Source organism: Scylla paramamosain, chromosome 1, assembly GCF_035594125.1.
Source record: "Scylla paramamosain isolate STU-SP2022 chromosome 1, ASM3559412v1, whole genome shotgun sequence".
NCBI classification, from domain to species: domain Eukaryota; kingdom Metazoa; phylum Arthropoda; class Malacostraca; order Decapoda; family Portunidae; genus Scylla; species Scylla paramamosain.
In genome coordinates this window covers 27,236,021-27,258,520 of record NC_087151.1, presented here as the reverse complement: position 1 = coordinate 27,258,520, position 22,500 = coordinate 27,236,021, and the positions used below count along the sequence as shown (strand labels likewise).

The window sequence follows — 22,500 nt, the reverse complement described above, 5'->3', positions numbered from 1 at the left end:
TGACTTTTCCCGTGTTGCTTCAGAGCGGTGAGCTGTCCAGCGGCAGTATTTCCTTGTCTCTTAGTTTCTCACCTCGGATCCAACAAGTGGTCGCCTACGCAAGAGGTGGGCGTGGGCAGCCAGGTGGACGAGGCGGGGACCCTGGGGCGGTCTCTGTGGGTGTTTGTTTGTTTATGAGAGTGTGGGCCGTGATGGTGAAGAATAGTTTGACAACCATCCCATCATTCACTGCCAACACTCTGACTGGAGGCGCTTGGCGTGGCGGGAGTGAGGCGAGGTGCTGGTGAGGGGTGGTGAGGGCTGTCCAGGGCGGCTGATGGGCGTGAAGGCGTCCCGGGGTGTGCTGCAAGGAGGAGCAGAGAGGTGACTGCCTCACTCCTGCTGCGGCTATAAGAACTTTATTAGACACTATCTGGTGACGTGGTTGTCTGGATTCCTCTGCTTGCATTCAGATGAAGCTCAGCCATTAACCGGCAGCGCGGGTACCTGCCCTAGCGTTGACGCCCCCCCTCACACTGCGGCCTTGCTCCTCGCCGCTGACGGCTGCAGATCGCATCTCAGTGCAACATTTTCACACCACCTCTCGGCGTGGCTCCGTCATGGCGTGGCCTTGTTTTTCTGACTCAATGCCGATCTTCAGAAAATAATGACGCGTTTATTCGACGTCATGTCTGCTCATTGCTTGTCACAGAAAGCCACACCAGTATTCAGCAAAATACTTTCCACCTGCGCCAGTTTTGCCTCATCATTCTGGTCACTTATGAGTATATATATATATATATATATATATATATATATATATATATATATATATATATATATATATATATATATATATATATATATATATATATATATATATATACACACACAGTCGGATACACGCTTTTTTTTTTTTTTTATATCAATGCTCTACATCATTTGAAAGTTGCTCTTCGTGAGCCAAGTTTTGGATCCAACTGTTTCACACTTCCAGGGAAACAGTTTGATGAATAATCATGATTTCAGAGAAACTCTGACCTTACGGCCCGATGAGTAATTCCCGGAAATTGCCTTAACGTGTGAATATATATATATATATATATATATATATATATATATATATATATATATATATATATATATATATATATATATATATATATATATATATATATATATATATATATCTATCTATCTATCTATCTATATATATATATATATATATATATATATATATATATATATATATATATATATATATATATATATATATATATATATTTGAGAGAGAGAGAGAGAGAGAGAGAGAGAGAGAGAGAGAGAGAGAGAGAGAGAGAGAGAGAGAGAGATCAATGTAAGCCCAAATGGTCAGTAAAAGTCTCGTTCTGAGGAGGCGTTGCGTCGCGTGGCGTTGCGTGGCGCTGCAGTGTGAGGCAAACGGGTGCATGACTAATGTGTTCGTGACAAGTGGTGACGTCTTGGGCGGAAGTCTACCAGTAATTACCGCGTGGTTAGAAAGACAACTTTCCAGCTCTATTTCAGGATTTCGTTGGAAAATACATTTTGTTTTATGGTGCAAGTCTCCGCGTTGTGTGATTGTTATGTTTGGTTACCCAATATGATGCAGGGCTCTGTATTCCCCCAGCAGAGAACAGTTATATAATTGTGATATTCATAACAATATGTCATCCCAAGTTCACTTTCCTTGGCTAAATAAAAACCCCACACGCGCCCCTCAGTGTGTGCCTCAGTGTGTGCCGAGCAGTAAACTCCGCGTTATTTGACCGCTGGTGACGTTAAAGGGACGCACCGCCACATACGAGACAGTAATGAAGCTTTGCGCACTGTTTTGGAGATATACTGAAAATAATTTTAGTAATTATACACCACACAAAGACCAAAAAAAAAAAGTACGTTAATACACACATCATACCTGATTCCTAGTCTGTACAGTATACAGTGCAAATGAAAAGCTGTTACGAGGCCCGTGACTCTGCCAGATGTTGTCTGCTGCTGCATGAGTGTCTTGTCCTCGTAGGAATGAAACGCGTGACACTCCTGTACGCTGCCTTTCTTGGCTCTGGAGACAGGCAGGAGAACAACCAGGTAGTCCCGTATAGCTCCATATATTCTATATAAAATTTGCCGAACTAAATTTAAACACATAAGCAATAACCGAATTCAAGGCGTCAGTAGCGAGGCCGAGGGATGCATTACCGCGAGCGTCAGCCCCCAGACGCTGCCAGAAAGCATCGCCAAAGCATTGTTTCGCGCTGCGTCAAGAAAGCTGACTCCGCTGCCCTTGACTTGTGGAGGCGCCGTAAACACAAAGCAGCGTGAGTTTATACTAATATGTAGCATGTCCTTCAGAACGCACAGCCAACACGTCACGTCGTAAGTAATCAGAGTGAAACAAGTACGCATGACCTCAGACCACGCCGAGATAATGGTGCTGGGAGTGTCCGCCCAGGCCCTAACAATATTGGCGCCGCGTTGCACACAGGAACCCTAACACACTGCCCCCACAGAATACTGACGCAGACCTCCCTTGACTACTGAACTGTCTCTGATGTGTTTGGGTCCAGGGAGGCAAGGGACGTGATCAGCGCCTCGCCCTCCCCACCCTCCCGCCATGCAACGTTTTAAAACAGACTCGTATTCACAAACATTTTCCTCCTTCATCTGAACAACTTTCAGCAGACTCTCCTGGATGTTATTAGGTTTTCAAGAGTGTGTGATGCTAGTGATAGTATGACAAGGACTCTGCATCACCCGTGGGAAAAAAAAACACCGACTAGTCCTCCGTGTGGCCTTTCAAAATACTGATGAGAACCCGTAGCGTTTAATAACACGGGGCATGACCAGCATACGCCTGCTTGCCTCTCCCTGTCCACACCCCGGGGCTATAGACTCCTCGCCGCCGCCTCCCTCCCCATTGTGCAATCACCACACCGCCCCCTCTGCTCCCCAGCCTGCCCGCCCCTGCTGACCAAGTCCACCCCGCCGCACCTTTGCCCTCCACCTTGCTGTAACCACGCCGCCGTCCTCCCGCTCCTGCCCTCCCCCACAGCACCTCCACATGACTGCTTCATTCTGGCTCCCTCAAATTAGGTTTATTGGTGCTAAGAACTGTAGATTTTAAGTTTCCTTCCCATTTGCACGTTTATAAAAGACGAAGCAGGACTGATTAATGTTGTTTTATACGGAGATACACACACACACACACACACACACACACACACACACACACACACACACACACACACACACACACACACACACACACACACACACACACACACACACACACACACACACACACACACACACACACACACACACACACACACACACACACACACACTGACTAGAGACTGTGACGAGACGAACAAATATGAATGATGAAGTCAATGATTTGAATACTCTCTCTCTCTCTCTCTCTCTCTCTCTCTCTCTCTCTCTCTCTCTCTCTCTCTCTCTCTCTGACGGTTGAGGTGTGTTCAGGTGTGACGTGGCGCCTCGTGACTCACCTGTGTAATTTGTATGTCTTTCTCTCTCGGGTTGTCCTTCTCACCTGTTGCCGCCGCTCATTATTACCTGGTGATCATTATGGCTTCCTGTTCCTTCGTCGTGCTCGTGCGTATTGTACCGGTGCGTTATTTATTGTTTTTTTTTTTTATTTTTTCCCTTCTTCAGTATTTTTTTAAATATTTGTTTTGTTTTGTTTTCTTTTCTCTTTTCCTGAGCTTGTCTTTCTTTTTTTTTCTTTTATCATCTTTCCTTATTTTTTTAATATCTTTCATTCGCTTCCATTCATTCATTCATTTCTCTCTCTCTCTCTCTCTCTCTCTCTCTCTCTCTCTCTCTCTCTCTCTCTCTCTCTCTCTCTCTCTCTCTCTCTCTCTCTCCTGGCTTCATTTATACCCATCCTTTTCATCTTTTTTTTGTCCTTCGCTGGCTCCGTATCATTGCTTCTTCCATCTACTCTCCCTCCGTCTCTCTCTGTCTCTCCCTCCGTCCGTCACCCCTCAGACTCTCGCCCTACCACTCCGCCTCTCGACGCCAATGTGATTTAGGCACGAGCATGTACAGCCTCGGAGGTCCGTCGTGTGGGGGGGGTGTTACTGATTGAGATACATATACTACAGCCTCCATCGCCTCGGTCTGCCTGCTGGTGCCTCGCTAGGTTTGGCTACAGTTGGCTGGGTGGTGGCGGTACGTGTGTGTGTGTGTGTGAGGGGGGGGAGTGATGATTGTTTGCGTTTATGCAGTTATTTATGAGAGAGAGAGAGAGAGAGAGAGAGACAGACAGACAGACAGACAGACAGACAGACAGACAAACAAATAAGCAAACGGAAAGACAGACAAACAGACATGCAAACAAAGAGACAGGCAGACACACAGAGACAGACAAAAATAGACATAGAGAGAGAGAGAGAGAGAGAGAGAGAGAGAGAGAGAGAGAGAGAGAGAGAGAGAGAGAGAGAGAGAGAGAGAGAGATATGGGGGGAAGGTGTAGTGGCAATTATTGGAATTTTCAAGGGTGTTTTCATTATCCAAGCGAAAGTTTAAACAAGATTCCACTCCATTAACAGGTAAAAACACAACAACAACAACACTTATGACAACCCGACTATAATAATCATCCTTGTGGCCTTTGAAAACAGCCCTTATCAAGAGAGAGAGAGAGAGAGAGAGAGAGAGAGAGAGAGAGAGAGAGAGAGAGAGAGAGAGAGAGAGAGAGAGAGAGAACTTAAAGTAGTACTGACCTAACTAAACACGAAGCCTATACTGTGAACTGAGATGGAAAAGCGACACGAGGAGGAATGATAATAACAACACCAGTGGGCAGAAAATAGTGACGGTGTTAGTGGTGTTGGTGGTGGTGGTGGTGGTGGTGGTGGAGGTGGTGTGGTGGTGGTACTGAAGGCTGCGTGTGGCTGATGATGGAAATGTTAAAGAAAAATGCCGAGAGTTCAGGAGGGAAGGGTTATGAAATCGCGGTGCTTAGAGAGAGAGAGAGAGAGAGAGAGAGAGAGAGAGAGAGAGAGAGAGAGAGAGAGAGAGCGACTGGTCGAGTTAGGTTGAGGGTGAACGAGAGTGAAAGTGGTGGCTGTGGTGTCTCACGAGGAGAAACTGGGCACCTCTCTCTCTCTCTCTCTCTCTCTCTCTCTCTCTCTCTCTCTCTCTCTCTCTCTCTCTCTCTCCTATTTTCCGACCTCTTTGTCCTGCTCTGCCCCTTACGTTTGCCCCTTCCTCTTTCCCTTTCTTCCCTCTCCCTCCCTCCTTCTCTTTCTTCCCTCTCCCTTCCTCTCCCTTCCTTCCTTCCTTCCTTTCTGCCTCGAACATCTGCCGGTTTTCACTTGGGTGTCATCTTTGTACTGTACTCACATCCTCTCTCTCTCTCTCTCTCTCTCTCTCTCTCTCTCTCTCTCTCTCTCTCTCTCTCTCTCTCTCTGATACTTTTCTCAGTCGGTCTTTTTCTTCTTCTTCTTCTTCTTCTTCTTCTTCTTCTTCTTCTTCTTCTTCTTCTTCTTCTTCTTCTTCTTCTTCTTCTTCTTCTTCTTCTTCTCCTCCTCCTCCTCCTCCTCCTCCTCCTCCTCCTCCTCCTCCTCCTCCTCCTCCTCAACTCTGTAATGTGACACAGAGTCCTATAAGTTTGGAAATGTCCAGTAAAATCTTGAGTGTTTACCAATTCAGCCCCACATTCCCTCTTCCCTCTCCGTCCCTCCCACCCTCCCTTCCCCTCACGTAACCTTCACTCTCACACACACACACACACACACACACACACACACATACACATAACTTACAACTACAAAGGGTCCCAAGCGCGCCGCCCTCTCCTTCTCTTGAAAACATGTAATTTTAACTTGTACCGTTGTATCATGTCCCTTTATTACTAATTCTGCTGTTGCTGCTACTGCTACTATTACTACTACTACTGTTTCTTCTTCTATTTTCTTCTTATCCCTCTTCCCCTTCCTTCTTGTTTCTTCATCTCCTTGTTTTTCTTCTCATTCTCCTTTTTCCTCTTTTCCTTTTTCTGGTTCTTTTTCTTTTCATTCTACTACCACCACCACCACCACCACCACCACCAACTTATCCCCCCAACTCTGCCTCGCCCCTCACTCCCCTATCCGCCCCCCCACCGCCAGCTCAGTGCACCGACAAGTTTCCGCAGCTGAAGCAACGCAAAAACAAGTGACGACGGTGCTAGTTAAGGTCAGGACTGATGTACTACTGCTGCGGTGGTGGTGGTGGTGGTGGTGGTGATGGTGGTGGTGAGGCCTATACTGTTCCGCGCCTTACGTAACGTCGCTTAAACATACTGAAATTTTTCTTTTTTTTTATTTTTATTTAGGGTATTTTGTATTTCAAGAAACAGAGTTATGATTGTTTTTATTTGTTTTGTCCCCTTGGTCTGTTATTGTCACCCAGTCTTTGTTTATCCTTTTGGGGGGAATATGACGTCACCACCCCAGATTATTAATGTAGCTTGCAGTGGTTTCAGGGGGTTTGTACTCAAGGCTGTGTATAGGGCTCTCTCTCTCTCTCTCTCTCTCTCTCTCTCTCTCTCTCTCTCTCTCTCTCTCTCTCTCTCTCTCTCTCTCTCTCTCTCTCTATTTATTTAAACATTAGACATAAGAGAAAGTACTGAGACGATTTTAGGAAGATTTCGTACTGAAGGAAATAGGGAAACGCACCAGGGCAGTTGACGTAAAACCTCCTCTCTCTCTCTCTCTCTCTCTCTCTCTCTCTCTCTCTCTCTCTCTCTCTCTCTCTCTCTCTCTCTCTCTCTCTCTCTCTCTCTGTTATCACACTCACCCTGACATATTAAAACACAAGTCGCAACACACACACACACACACACACACACACACACACACACCACACACAGAGACTAGGACAGACAGACCTTTACGGAGGCGGAACTTGTCAGGCCGGGGGAGGGAGAATAGCGCGCGTGAGGGAAAATTTTCGTCCACGTCACTCAGGGTCGCCGGCGCTGGCCATTGGTTGGTTTTTGTGGGATATTACGTCATAGAAGAATTTCGGCGCTTCTCATTGGCTCGTGGGTCGTCTCCTTGCTGTACGTCACCACTCATGCCTTCACTGCTGCCTGGACGCGGTGAAGACAGTGACAAGTGCTTGTTTCCTTTTCTTTCGTTGTGTATTCGTAGTTGTGGTCGTTATACATGGCTCGTATTCTGAAAGGCTTTGCTCTCCCACCACGACTATTTTTAAAGGCCACAGAGATGATCAGCCGGGTTCTCAAGAGTGTTTTTCCTGTTAATAATGTAGATATCTTGTTAATCTGACACTAGAACCGTAAAGACACTCTTAAAAGTTTGTCTCTTCAACTATATTGTTAGTTTTAAGTTAGGTTATGTCACATCTAGTTTTATTAGGTTATGTCATGCTGTGTTAGGTTGGGTTAGCTTAGGCTAGGTTAGTTAAGTTAGGTTGTTGGGTTAGAATAGGTTGGGTTAGGTTAGATGAGCTTAGGTTGCGTCACGTCTAGTTAGATTAGGTTATGCCTTGTTATGCTTGGTTAGCTTAGATTGTCAGGTTAAAATAGGTTGGGTTATAGTATGTTTATGCTCGGTTAGGTTAGGTTCCGTCACGTGTAGTTAGATCAGGTTATGGCAGGCTACAAGTCACCTGGCGGCAGCGTGGGACGGTCGGCAGCCATGCAGGAAGGCTGGAGGCAATCACTGGCTGGTATTCCCTCATGAGTATTACCTGCTGACCTCCGTCCTTACCTTAATTGCTCCGCCACACCACGTCCTGCCCCGCCACCCACACTCGCCCACCCACACCATCCCGTCCCCCTCCCTACCACAACACCCGCCCACCTACATCATCCCGTCCCCCTCCCTTGCCTCTCCCTATCCACTCCCTCACTGTCCACTCACATCACGTCCTCTCCTCCACTGCTGCTGCGCCCTATCCTTTAGAGAGAGAGAGAGAGAGAGAGAGAGAGAGAGAGAGAGAGAGAGAGAGAGAGTAAAGACAGACTCGAAGGAATAAAAATAGACGGGCCGGTTCTTCGCACGTTAAGAGGTTTACACGCGGAAGGCAATGCACAGAGACCGCCAGGGGGGAGGCAGATCGAGGGGCACCACAAGCCTCTAGCTCTTATCTCGCATTCATCCCGTGGCGACCCAAGATGACAGCCGCTTTGTCAACAGCTTTACTTCTGTGTGTGTGTGTGTGTGTGTGTGTGTGTGTGTGTGTGTGTGTGTGTGTGTGTGTGTGTGTGTGTGTGTTGAAAGGGAAAGACATGTTGAAGGATATACAGTAACATTGAGTATGAAAAATAGAGATAGAAACTGTACGAATATAAAAGAAAAGGGGTTTATTGAAAGAAGACGTATAAATGAAAAGAAGAAGAAGAAGGGAAGAGAGACAAGAAAAAGAAAGAAAGAACAAGGACGAGAAGGAAACGAACAGAAAGAAAGAAAAGAAAAAAATAAATGCAGAAAGGAAGAAAAAAAGCAAAAACTAGAAGAAAACGAACTAAAAAAAAAACAGAATAAATAAATAAATAAATAAAGAAAGAAAGAAACATTATAAAACCAAAACAAAGATAAAATAAACGGAACAAACACATAAAAAAAAAAAACACGAAAACAAAAAGGACGGCGCCAGGAGGACGGAGGAGGAGGGAGGAGATAAAACTCACACACACACACACACACACACACACACACACACACACACACACACACACACACACACACACACACACACACACACATTACATTATATTTTGACCTGACTGGAAATCCGGCGCAAATAAGGATAAAAGAGAACACGACTCCTTCACCTTGCGCACGTATGGAAGTAAAGTTGAGGACGAGGCATGGGGAGAAAATGCAGGAAGTCAGGGGATGGGAGGAGGAGGAGGAGGAGGAGGAGGAGGAGGAGGAGGAGGAGGAGGAGGAGGAGGAGGAGGAGGACCAAGCAAGAGTGTGCAACAAGGATAAGGAGAAGGATGAGGAGAAGAGGAGAGGAGAAAAAAAAATAATGAAAGGAGGACCTGAAGATTGACTGTAGTAGTAGTGGTAGTAGTAGTAGTAGTAGTAGTAGTAGTAGTAGTAGTAGTAGTAGTAGTAGTAGTAGTAGTAGTAGTAATTGCAAGAGGAATAATATACAAAAAAAAATAGGAGGTAGTGAACGAAAGTGATGATGATGATAATGATGATGATAATGAGGAAGATGAGGAGGAGGAGAGGTATGAATAAATGGACGTGGAGGATTAGGACGAGAAGAAGGAGAAGGAGGATGACGCGCAGACACAGGTGAGGTTGGGAAATACACAGGAAATTAAGCGATCGTGCAACCGTTAGGCGAACGTGGGCGTGTGTGTGTGTGTGTGTGTGTGTGTGTGTGTGTGTGTGTGTGTGTGTGTGTGTGCGTGCGTGCGTGCGTGCGTGCGTCGTTTATAAGGCATCATAGAAAACAGAGGATATGATATGTAATCGTATGGCTTGCTGGCTCTCTCTCTCTCTCTCTCTCTCTCTCTCTCTCTCTCTCTCTCTCTCTCTCTCTCTCTCTCTCTCTCTCTCTCTCTCTTTCTAAATAGCTCCACACGTGCGTTGCGTTTTCAGTGTACGTAATTATGGCGCGCTCACACATGTGTACGACAGCTGCCGGCCATTGAGCTTACACACACACACACACACACACACACACACACACACACACACACACACACACACACACACACACACACACACACACACACACACACACACACAAAGAGGACTACCACCACCACTATCACCACCACCAGTATCACCTGATTTGTGTATTCTTATCACCTCTGTGTTTTAGCTTCAATAGAGGTCAATGTACCTTTTTTTATATTTTATTTATTTATTTATTTTTTTTTTTTTGTCGTTGTTTTTCTCTCACAAGTGTGTTTAATCTCCTGCTGTGTGTTGTGTTGCAGCCAGCCCGGGATGAAGGTGGGTGGTTAGTGTTACTGTTACTATTACCATTATTATTGTTATTATTATTATTATTATTATTATTATTATTATTATTTTTATTATTATTATTATTATTATCACTACTGCTATTCTTTGTCCTGTGTAATTATTTTTTTCCCACTATTGTCATTACTGTTTCCATTGTTGTCACCATGCACTGTTTCCTCACCTCTCCCATGTAAATATACATACATACATAAATATATACATACATACATACATAAATACATACATGCATATATACCCTCATTATCACTTCCATCACCATGACTGCTGCATTATGTATAGTAACTAACAGCTGCTGCCATGACTGCTGCATTGGTCTAATAACGCTGCATAGTCTAGTAACACCCACCATAACTGCATTCTATAATAACTAACACCACCTACTACCATTAAATCTTTTAAACCAGCACCACTTCCACTGTACTTGGCTTCCCTCGATTTCAAGCAAGCATAAAAAAATAAGGGAAGCTGCAAGAGGCCATCAGGGCGACACGTGGCAGTCCCTGTATTTTTTAACCTATCAGTGATGTACAATTGCAATGATATTAACAGTAAAGTAAAGACTGACGAGGGAAAACTACAGTGGAAGTGAGTGGGGCAGGTTCAATAGACTGATGTACCAAGGCGGCGTTTCTCTCTATGCAAGCGTCTCGCCAATAACATCCTGTCTGAGTATCCTTCTCGCTGACTCCCGAGCATGATAACCTGACTCATCTGGCACTCTGGCATTCCATCTCGGGCGCCGGTCAGTCCCGCTAAGGGCGCTCGTAACTCTCTCTTGCTCTCCCTTCCTCACTCTCTATCTCGCCCTACTAACAACGTGCCTCGTGCTGACGTGGAAAGAGTGTGGATGGGACGCAGGATGGGATGCGGTTTCTCATAGTGTTAGTGTTGCCTCCTTACCATTTTGTAGTACCGCTGTAGCATGGTGAGGGTTGGCTGGTGGGGATAGATACATGGAATACAAAGGAGTAAAAGAGAGGAACAGATTAGCCGGCTCGTGGGTCAGCAGGTATACTATTCAATCTAAAGTGAGAGATTTAAGTAGGTAATAGGAGATGGAGGTAGAGAAGGAATAGGACAGTAAAGTAAGAGGAGATGGATGAGTTGGAGGAGGATAAGGAGGAGGAGATGAGAAGCAGGAGGTGAAGGACGGGTGGACTGGATGCTTTCTATGTGTTCGTCTCACCTGAATCCTCGGCACACTCTCTAAACTCGTCTGTAGAGCCTTGCAACACCTGTAACATTCCGAACTCATCTGGGGCACCTGTGTACACTTGCGACACACTTCAGTCACTCATGTCACAACGCAACACCATTACAATTCTCCTCAAAGCTACATAAGTGTTAGGGGGCACGTGAAAACACACTCTTAGTTTACAGTTCTTCCTGATAGCCAGAGTCAAGTATTTTATTTTTTATCCTGTGCTTTCGTTCCTTTGATCCTCTTCCCTCTTCTGCAAGGCTTGTATCGCCGCAGTGTTGTTAGGCGGTGGTTTCTGTTTGCCGCAGACATGCTGAGGTTCAGGACTGTTTAGTGTTGGGGCAGCATGCAGTGGTGGTCGCCTTGAGGGAGCGGTGTGGGGGGGGTGCTCTGTGGCTCGACGTGCTACTGTGGGTGTTGATTATATAGAGTACTGAAAGAACACCAGACAATTAGTAGTAACTCTCTCTCTCTCTCTCTCTCTCTCTCTCTCTCTCTCTCTCTCTCTCTCTCTCTCTCTCTCTAAAGGTCTCCACGTCACACTTAGTTATCAGTTGTGGTTCATGTTAATGCAAAGACAGGTGCGGGCAGTATTACGTCACCTGTTTTCCTTGTTTACTAATCCGGTGCCGCGCCTCCCGCCTCCCGGACATTATGCCCGCCCACGACCCGCACCCCCACCCCTCTGGCGGCGGTGGGGTGGTGGTTGTGGTGGTCTCAGAGGGAGTGCTGTATGTGCAGGGGTGTCTTGTGCTGTTTTGTGGCAGTGGTGGTGGTGGTGGAATGGAGGACAAGGGTGGATGGGACGGGGAAGTTGGTTTGTTAGCACCGAGGGACAAGTGATAGTAGTGGGAAGTGCTTTTGGTTGTTAGATGTTAGGTTAGGGTGCCGATATCGTCTGTGTTGGTGTTACGCAGTGATCTGGCTGAGGTACCGGCGTCCACAGCACTCAGACTTGTCAGAGAGCTTAGCGTGATACCTATAGTCTCGTCTTGCTTCCTCTTCAGCATAAAACTCTTAGCTTGAGCGACCTCCTCATGTGGCTCGTTTGTCTGCCAAATATGGGCCTCGGCAGTCCTCCCAGGCTGGGGTGTTGGTGTACTCACTGGGCACAAGCAGCAGGCGTCACTAGATGCATGAATTTTATATTAACCTGTTTGCTTCCCACCTTCGTTTACTTAACATTACTGTTACACTTTTATTGGCGACACCATCTCCACAGTGCAGTCACCTTGGTGCTGGTGTGCCTTCCTGGGATAGAGTAATACCTTATTGTAGTAGTGCATGTGACTCCTTGTGGCTAGCTGCTGAGAAATCTGTTACTTCAAGAGCATGTGACTAACTCAATCCTCTGTATATTCTCGTACGCCAAGCACTACTAACGCAAACCCTCATCCTCGCTCACCACGCTCCTTACTAACCCAAGCCTGCCTGACCCTCGCCCGCCACGCATCAAGCCACCCGAGTCATCCTGTGTCCTGCACGTCAAGAAACACACTGACACAAGCCTTCCAAAGTCCTGCATGCATTCTCGCCTCTCACCCACGAAGACAGTTAAGTCACCTCAGTTTTTTTTTGTCCCCACAAGGCTACGCCACGACGGGTCGGCCGAAGAAGCCCTCCCATAACCAGGCGGGGGTGAGACGAAGCCGGTCCTTTCAGGTGGGTTCAGGCAAGGTGGACGAGGACAGCCCTTCACTACTGTGCAAAGACGCCCTCTCCGGCCAGGTTGCCCGCTACGTTAGAGAACTGGAAAAGGGGATACAGATGACGGTAGAAAACATGATGCCTAAGAAGCACCAGCTGCTGCACGGCGAACACCTCAAGCGTCCGTCTAGTCCCTCCAAAGATTCCTCCCACTCTGGCCGCAGAGTTATCTTGGAGCGTCGTCCCAAGGAGCGCCGCCCCGCCAGCTCGCCCAGCGACGCCAGTGACGGCACCACCAAGCTGGAGTTTGACGACCGGTCGTCTGGCCGACACTCTGACAATTCCTCATCACATCGCCACTCCGACACCGCTTCAGACATTGTTCTCGACGCCGAAAAAATACAGCCGGAGGGCGATGACTATAAGCTGGTCTTCATCAGCTCAGACTCCTCCAAGGACTCTGAACTCAATTCTTCCATAGACTCTGACACCTCGGGCTCACCTTCCCGGCGTGTGTCGAGCGCCGTCAATGACTCTGACAACTCTGGCTTTATTGATGAGAGTGACTGGGATTACTTCGAGTCTCAGGCTGGCCGGCAGCGGAAGTCGAGGGGCACCGCTCCCCGCGCCACTGCCCCAGCTCGCGTGGACGCCAGCGTCATGACGGATGGCGAGTACCTGAGTGGCGGAGGCTCTGAAGGGGAAGACAGCGAAGCTGAACTGTCGCTGCGAGTGCCGTCCCCCGCCAGCTCTCCCTCTCACCTCCGCCACGACAGCGGGGTGAGCACGGAGAGTCCGGAGACAGACGACACGGCCACCACGCCGGTGCCACCCCAGGCTCTACTGGTGCCCCTCAGTGCCATGGACACCAAGGACATCCACGCTATGCTGCTCCAGACAGAGGTGGTTCAGGCAGAGGCCCAAGCTCTCCAGGCGGCTCTGATGGGCGCCTTCACCCCTACAGAACCTGCTCTCAGTGCTGTCACCGGCGGGCGTTGGTTCAGGCAGAACAACTCCACTCGCACCGCTGCTGAACGCCCAGGGAGCGAGTTACCTTGCCACGGCCAAGCGTGCGAGGAGGGCAGTCATCACGACTCTCCTGCTCTTCGAGAATATCGTAAAAGAGTCCTAACGGAAATACAAAATTACTATGGTGTCAACCCAGGCTCCGCCGGGGCTGGTCGCGGCCGCCCGTACACGCAACACCGCCCGCGCCCCGCTACCGACGCTCCTCCCACTCCCTTATCTCGCTTATCATATCAGCGGAGAGCCAAGCCAACCAGGGAGGCTCGCGGGGCCGACACCAGTGTGAGGGCCGCGCCAGCAGCGGCGGGTGCATCTGTGCGCAAGTTTAGCCGGGATATTTGTATACAGACTGACCCAGACCCAGCTGTGCTCACCTCCACTTGTGAGGAGGAGCCGCTCTCCCCCAAGCTCCAGGAACACACTCCTCCTCCTCCACCTCCTCCCGCCAGACCGCTGCGGGCGTCCTCGCGCCGCTCTCCTGCCACACAGGGTGCTGCACCGCCGGCAGTAACGAAGGATACACAGCGCAGCCCGCAAGGATACACCGCGTCCCGTGGCAGAGGTGGAGGTGACGGCGGTGTTAGTGTTGAGGATGGTGGGGGAGGAGGGGGCCGGGGGCGAGAGGGGGTAAAGCCGCTCTCCCCCCAGCTGCCGCACCCCCCTACCTTCCACCTGCACCTCACGCTCAGTCGCGAGACCTCAGTCGCGCACCCGTCCGACTCGGAGACGGATGAGAGGCTCGCGGAGAACAGTTCCTGTGTCAGTAGTGATCTCGGGGGGGAGTCTGCGAGTGATTTCGAGTACAAAGACGAAGGTAGTGAACGTGCAGAGTGTGTAGGGAGGAAAGTGAAGGCGAAAAATGACCGTGAAGATGGTGGAATCTGTGTATTAGAAACAGAGGGCAGCGGGGAGCATGGCGGCCGAGGAGGGGGGAAGGAGAAGGCGTCTTGGTCCCCCCGCATAGCAGCAGCCAACACCACGCACTCACTTCCCAGCACACGCCCGCCGCCACCACCGCCCCAGCCCTCCTCCACCACAACCATGAGCGCTGCACGCCCTCCGCAAGTTGTCTTTGGCCAGGAGGAGCTCCATCCTGCAGGAAACGGAGACCTCGACGCCCATGAGAGAGTAATCCAGGTGGAGGATGCGTCCCAGACCCCCGCCTCCAGCTCTCCTTCCTCCTCGCCCTTCTTCCTTCGCTTTGAGAAGGGCGTGGAGTCACACTCACACTCGAGTAGCACAAGTGAGGGGGAGGACACGGACGAGGACGTGCATGTTTCTCGCAGCTACAACATCACCCGCGAGGACGGAGATAGCGGAAGTGAGGCGGGGCACAGCACCGCGGAAGACGAGGCTGTCCCAGGAATCTTTCAGGCGACAGAAATGGACAGTGACTCGTCCTCATCGTCAGGTGACAGTGACACCGACGAGGATAAGCACGTCAGTAAAAAGTACAACCTCACCAGGTCATCTTCATCTGACTCAGAGTTTGCTAAATCTGACACAGACTCTCCCAGGGAACTTGCGGCCTGTGCAGCGGCCGGCGAGGAGCAGCACCCTGTGGAGGCTGTGAACCCTGACGTGAGCCTCGAGGTAGTGGAGGAAGTTGGTTTCGGCGAGGAGGACCTGAGTGAGGGAGAGGAGGACGAACTGGCGGTGGAGGCCATAAATCAACAAGTCTGTGATCTCACATTGAACGACACTGTTATTCTGGCGGAAAGTGAACAGGAGAGGAAGGGAGAGGAGGCCTTCCCTGTCCCCCAGGCGGTCCAGGATACACAGGAGGAGGGTAGAGTGGATAAGACTGATGGTGTTGAAAAATGTTCTAGTGAAAAAACGGAGAGTGAGAGCGAGTGTGTTAGCAGCTCCGTGCAGGCCGGCGAGGCAGACCCGAGTGAGGGAGGGAGTGGGGAAGCCTCAGGTGTGCTGGCAGCGGGTGGCGGTGACGGCGGTGCGGCCTGTGTCGGGGAGGAAGTGTGTGCAGGAAGGACTAGTGAAACGGTGCAAGAAAAGTGTGATTCATGTGAGGTAGTGGAAGTTGTTTTAAGTGAGGAAATTCAAAAGTGTAGTGATGAAAATAAGTGTGATGACTGTGGGAGTGTGGGCGAGGCGGAAAGTTTGGTGCTGAATAACGTAGTGAGTAGTGATGAGGGAGGAGCTAAGAGCGAGGCCACTGCCAGCCCCGAGGCACCAGCTGTGATGCCTGAAACAGCTGCACAACCTGACACTGCGCCAAGGGCGGAGGATACAAATCCCGTGAAGGAAGATGAAGTTGAGTTAGTGGCCACAGCCGATTTTGAACAAACCGATGAGACTGTGGTTACAACTGAAGCAGCGACAACTTGCCAGGAGTCAGCAGTAACAGCTGATAGAGCACTGAGCTCCGAGGCCGCCGCTGCTCAAGAGAGAAAGGAACAACCAGTGTCGAGCCCTGAAGCGGCCCAGCAGGAGTTAGATCCGAGCACGGAGAAAGAAACACTTCAGTCCCCCATTAAAGAAGAGAACGCACAAGACGCTCCACCATCAGGAGAGACTCCTGTCATCCCCGAAGACGACAAACAACCGCCCGAGACGCCCTTAGGACTTGATGGAGAAACCGATGGTGCTGATGTGGAGGAGAGAAAGGAGGAAGAGGGAAAGGGTACCCCGTCTCAAGGGTCGAGCGTGCCCGGGTACCCAAGTGAGAGTGAAGAACTATTCCTGGGAGAAAGTGAAGGGCTGGAGTCTGGTGCTGAAAGTAAGGCAGTGGCTGCGGTGGGGCCGGGTAAGAGTTCCGAATCTACTGGCACGAGTGCCGACACCGGAAGTGAGCAAGTGGAACACAGCGGTTCTGCTCTCAACGGCGGCCACACGGCAGTAACTCATGACTCGCACGCGGGCCCGCACGCGTCACCCGTCGCTCCCCACAGTGAAAGCATCGTTACCAGAGAGACTGCGGAGTCTGCTCCATCTGGGGAGGTGAACGAGCAGCCCAAGGATGATATCCTCGAGTGTGGTGATACCAAAGTGAAGGCGTCGCTGAGTGGTGAAGGGGAATCGAGTGAGTCTGGCCACGCGAGTGCTGGAGAGAGTGAGGAGGAAGGGGACGACCCTGGCAATGTGGTTAAGATCAACGTAACAGAAGGACACGACAGCCAACTCGAGGACGACGGTGTCAGCATCCCCGTGAGCGTGGTGGGGAGGGAGGGCGCGGGCCAGGAAGTGACAAGGTTTGCAGTGCGGCGAGTGCGTTCTCCCGAGATAGTGTCTCGCCACACGCCTCTGGTCCCCTCGCGGCGCGCCAAGCGGTCCTCCTCTTCCGACGGAGTCTCCTCCTCCTCGGACATCGACAGGTCTGATGCTGACGCCAGTGATTCCGCCGACACTGTGGTAGAGGGCGGGAAGCTGCATGCTAAGCTACGCAGATTTGCTCAGCAACAACGTCGCCACGACCACGACGATAAGGGGCGTGATTCAGACGGCCCCTCATCAGCTGACTCGGTCCTTCACGGCGCCGACAGTGAGTCACAGTGCTCCGACAACAGTGAGGAGGGGAACCTAGTGTCCATTGTGTCTGTCGGGGATGAGGACGACCACAGCAACCGACTGGCCTCGCAAGGCAGGATATACATCAGGTCAGATTCCACCGACTCTGACGTGCAGATCAAGCCCACCTGTATCGTCGTGACAGGCTCGTCAGGGGCTGAGTCAGGGGAGGACCTCGATGTCGACGCTGAGGGACAAAACAAGGAGCGTAACATCAAAAATGATGGTAATGACGTGACGATCCTGGAGGTAACGAGTGACGTGCGGCGCGGTCACGTCATGTCAGTGCACGTGACGAGTCCAGACTCCTCGCGCAGCGCCTCACCTGCCAGGAGGAGTCAGGTGAGCGAGCTGCAGTCCATGATTCTCGCAACGCGGGAGCGGCAACAACAATTCCGTCTCTTGCCAACAGAGTCCTCCTCAAGCCTCGCCAACTACTTCACTCTCACGCTGGGCACAGACTCCCCCCACGCTCCGCGCAGGCTCAACAAAACACCTGAGATCCGTCGAAGGAAAATCGACCGTCCAGAGGCTGTGGAGTCCCCGCACACAGCGAGTCCAACAAGCCCTGCCCAGACCCCAGACCACTCTGAGGGAGACCTGCTGGCCTACGAGGAACATCATGGCATCGACATTAGCGAGGAATACATCAGCCATCCGCAGGAGTGTGACTCGTGGGAGGAGGGAGACAGGGCGGTGTCCTTCCCTGATGAGGTGGAGTTTGATGAGGACGTCTCCTTTGACGAAACGAATCAGAGTTTTATCGAGGGAGATGAGTTTGACGGAGAAGACATTTATATGGATCGTGAAGTTGAAGGTCGATTTGATTCAATAGAGGATGGTGAATCTCTTAACAGCGAATCTAACTACAGCGAGTCTTCTGGTGATGAAGCCTGTGACAGGGAGGATGAGCTTCGAGGTTACTACAACAGAGCCATTGACTTCACTCTGCACACCATCATTGAGGAAAGCTGCGAGGAGAGTGACTACGAGAGGAAGCCCAGGGAGGAGGAGTCTTTGCAGGCTGACCCCTCAGAGTTAGAGAAGTACTTTTACTTTGGGTTGGGCAATGGCCCCGCCGAGTCCAAGAAATACGCCAATGAGGAGAGTGAGTACAGCGACACCTTCTCAGAGACCTCCAGCTCCATCTTTAGTGAGGGCGTGGACATTGATAAGTACGATGAGGAAGCAGACCCAGCAGAGCTCGCGTCCTCGAGGCTGGAAAAATATTTTCTAACAGAGTTCATGTTTAAGCGGCAGTCTTCCATTAGGTCCATGGGAGAAGACTCTGAGCTGCACACGGACGAAAGTGGCTCTGTGGGCAGTGACTCTGAGGGTTCTCCCAGCCCAGAACAGCCGCGGAAAAAAGTTGTTATGAGGCGACCGAGAGGATTCCGTACTGGAGTGGCCAACAGATGCCTGGTGGGCGGCGGCGACAGGTACGACGGAGCGCCCAGCGACGGCTCCCATCACTCTGAAGGGGACGACGTGGACAGGACGATGGTGAGCGGCGAGGACGAGGCGTCCACTGAGTCTGAGGAGACAGCCTTTGACAAGGGAGATGGACAATTTGACACCATAAAGAGGAGAAAAAAGAAGAAGAATTCAGGAGAATACTCTGACAAAAAATCAGACAGTGATAAAAGCGAGCTCAAAGTGGTGGAGCAGCAACACGACATGGAGCAGAAAGAGGAACTGTGTGAGCTGAAGAATGCCGAAGCGCTGAAGTCACTGATGCACGACGGGGAGAAGGTGACGAAGCGTGTGACAATAGATTTCGATAAGGACTTGCGAGAGAGAGGTGACGAGAGGATGGAGAAAGAAGGTGACCTGTCTGACCGGAAATACCAAAGTAGAGACAGTGGGTTCATCGGCAGCTCAGATGACCTACTGAAGGACAAGCCTGAGGACACCAGGGACCAGAAGGGCCGCTCCTCTTCCGAGTCCAGTGTTGATGACGGGGAGGGCTCTTCAAAGAGGATTGACAGCCTGCAGGTTGCGTCCAGTAAAGGCGGGGAACATAAAGGTGACAGCTTCGACAATGACAGCAATAATAACAAATCTGAGACGGAGGAGCGAAGCAGTGGAGACGGGAAGGTATCCAGGTCCAGCACAGGCTCCTCCGTGGACCTGACGCCCTTCTGTCCCGACAAGATGAGGAGCAAGATATGCCGCAAGGATTCCTTCAACAACTGGAGCTCTGATGAGGAGACCAACATGATGATGAACAAGATGCGTGCCTTCTTCAAGACCATGATCAGCAACAACCGCGAGGCGCCGAAGGGACAGCGAGTTAAGCCGCCTCAGCTGCTGGCGTTCGAGGCCAAGCTCACCAACCTCATGAAGACAGTGCCAGGCATCAACGACGAGCAGGTGAAGGAGATAGTGGAGTACCTGAGCTCAGAGGATACCTGGAGTGACTCGTATGACTCTTCAGATTACACGAGTAGTGACTTGGAAGGTGCTTATGCCCTGCTGGATCAGGCGGATCCTGAGATGAGAAGTGACCTTCAGGAGCAAATATCTGCTTCTTGCCAGCAAATAATTCAAAAGTTTGATCAGAGTCGTGAGCCCAGCGACACTGACAGCGCCCACTCTCTCACCCGCTCAGAGAGTTCAGAGGACGCGTCACCTTCCAGCAAAGACACAGTGTTTGTGTATCAGCGGCTCATGTCTTCCATATCTCGCCTCAAGCCAGACAGTGACCGAGGAAGCATCGGGTCTGGGTCTCAGGGCGCCTCTCCTCCCCTGCTGGCCAAGGTGATGCACCACATCGGCAACAGGCTGGTGGCGCTCATGCACGAGGTGTCTGGCGGCAGCGAGAACGGTGATGACGACTCCCTGAGCGGCGGCCACCCAGTCACGTCCAGCCCCAAAGTTCCACTTTTCCTTCCAAGAAAGCACAAATCTGTTGACTCCATCTCAGACTCATCAATTGACAAAAGTTCCTTGACTAGCACAAGCTTTGAGTCCGAGGACAGCCCCACTGACACTGAGCAGTCTCCAGAGTCTGACCCAGGAACCCCGAAGGCCCGCAGCCAGCGGCAGGGACACGGGCCGCTCTCTATCATTAGCGAGCGATCCTCAGCCGAGGACTTCACTTCCCTGGAGAGTCAGCGCACAGTGTTCGCCTCGCACGATTCTCCCCGTCACCAGATCCGTCCAGACGCCGCGCGGCCCCACCTCAGCACCTCGTCAGAGAGAAGTCTGGAGGAGCGCGGCGTCACCAATATTCAGTATTTCGTGACGGAAGGCAGCAACAACGAGGTGGAAGTGTGGCAGAGTGTTACCATCGACGAGGACAAGTTTGATGCACGAGAGCACCACGGCGTGCCCCGCGCCCGCCGCAGCGCGCGGAGGCAGGAGACAAGGAAGGCGAAAAGCCACATGAGTTTAGAGAAAATACACCAGGAAGAAGTCAAAGCAACCGGGGAGAGGTCAGAGTCGCTCGGGGACTTGCTCGACCGCGTGCGCTCATCGGAGTTCTCCAGCAGCTACGAACAGCTGGACTCAGACTCCACACTCAAGGCATCAGATTCACTCGATCGTCACATCGGCAGCAGTTCCTCAAACATCCGCCTCAACGCTTCCAGCCGGGGCTCCCTCACCACCAGCAGCCGAGGCAGTCTGGCGGCCTCTAGTCGTGGCTCTTTAAATGCGGGGTCTCGAGGCTCCCTCCAGGGCTCCTCAGGCCCAGAGGAAGAGGAAGAGAAAAAGCCGAAAAAGTTAAATTTCTTCCGCTACGCGAGACGGTCGTCCATGCCAGACACCAGCAAGGATCGCATGTCCCCCGAGGTGCGATCCACCACTCTACCTCGATCCAATCCCACCCAAGTGGCCTCCACGGCCTCTCTCCCACGATCTCAATTCGCTCTACTTAACAAAACTCCTCCGTCCGTTACTACGTCCAGTCACACAACAGTGTCCTCCCCCACCTCCACCCTGGAGAGGCTGGTGGGCACTCCCTCATCCGGACCCCGCTCCGCCAGGTATCACGCTCCCGGGTACCGGCCCCCTCCCCCAGGAACCGCTCCTAAGCGCACCGTCTCCACCCCAGGCCTCTCCTCCTTCAGGAAGGACACCTTCGGCAGCTGGACGCGTCAAGGTAAGACACACACACAGTCCTTATCTTCAGCCTTGACCTCAGAGGTCAGGTGGTAGCTTAAGTTTTTTTTTTATTTTTTTTATTACTACACCTCGCAGCCTCACCTCGTGACGTCATCTGTACATGGAGTGGGCGGGAGGCTCCTGACAGTGTTCACTGGAAAGTACTACACGGAAGAATGTTTTCGTGGTGGTTTTAAAGGAAGTAAAAATGGGACAAAGAAAACTGCGATTACGAAATTACATGTGTGACTTGCAATAATTAACAGACAACAAAGGGTGATGTAAATTTCAACTTTGCCTCACCGAGAGGGAAGTGTTCGTGGCTGCAGCAGGAACAGTGTACAGGGAACGTCAGGGAGGGTTTGTCGCCGGAACACTCAACACAACTTTGGTGATAACTTTTTTTTTCTATGAAACCAAACGCAACAGTATGATATTGTTTAAAACTGACATTTTTGACGTCTTTTGCAAAGCTGCCATGACAACAAATGCTTGTGTAACAGCACTTTACTGCGCTGTGATTAGGTTTACTGTAGTGTAACGCCCACGGGGGTCACCAATACACACACACACACACACACACACACACACACACGGTAAAATTACGGCTGACAACTGAAGTAATAGCATTGGCGTAGCGCTGGGAAGTGTTGGTGTTGCTTGGCGTGGCTGTGCTTCTCTCGGTCTCCTGGTCTGCCTGCTCGCCCCTCCGTGGTGAGCGGGGAGTCTGGGGGCCGCCACCGACCACCTCCCACGACAGCATAAGACGCAGACTTACTTCTCCCGTTATCTAGCCGAGGGAGAGAAAAGTTGGTTCACTTGCGTGCATTCGACCCACGAGCCACGGTGGGCTGGCGGGATGGACCGTCACTGCCTCGATCAGACTAGGGGATTTACTATGAGAGAGAGAGAGAGTAGGGCAAAATTCACGTCATTAGCTCAGTCAGATGTGTGATGCATGGGAATCTTTGCCATTCGCCACGCTCACCGAGGTCACTGCGG

The 22,500-nt window shown here is 50.8% G+C and overlaps 1 protein-coding gene across 6 annotated transcripts in view; it reads left to right on the top strand.

Moving 5' to 3' along the window:
* The window catches only part of LOC135102404 (uncharacterized), a 198,364-nt gene that overhangs the window by 90,523 nt on the left and 85,341 nt on the right, over positions 1-22,500 (top strand). For all 6 annotated transcript variants that reach the window (XM_064007653.1, XM_064007631.1, XM_064007643.1 and 3 more), the window contains one exon: positions 12,782-21,496. In XM_064007653.1, coding sequence (XP_063863723.1) covers positions 12,782-21,496 — 8,715 coding nt within the window. The remainder of the gene's footprint in view (positions 1-12,781; positions 21,497-22,500) is intronic.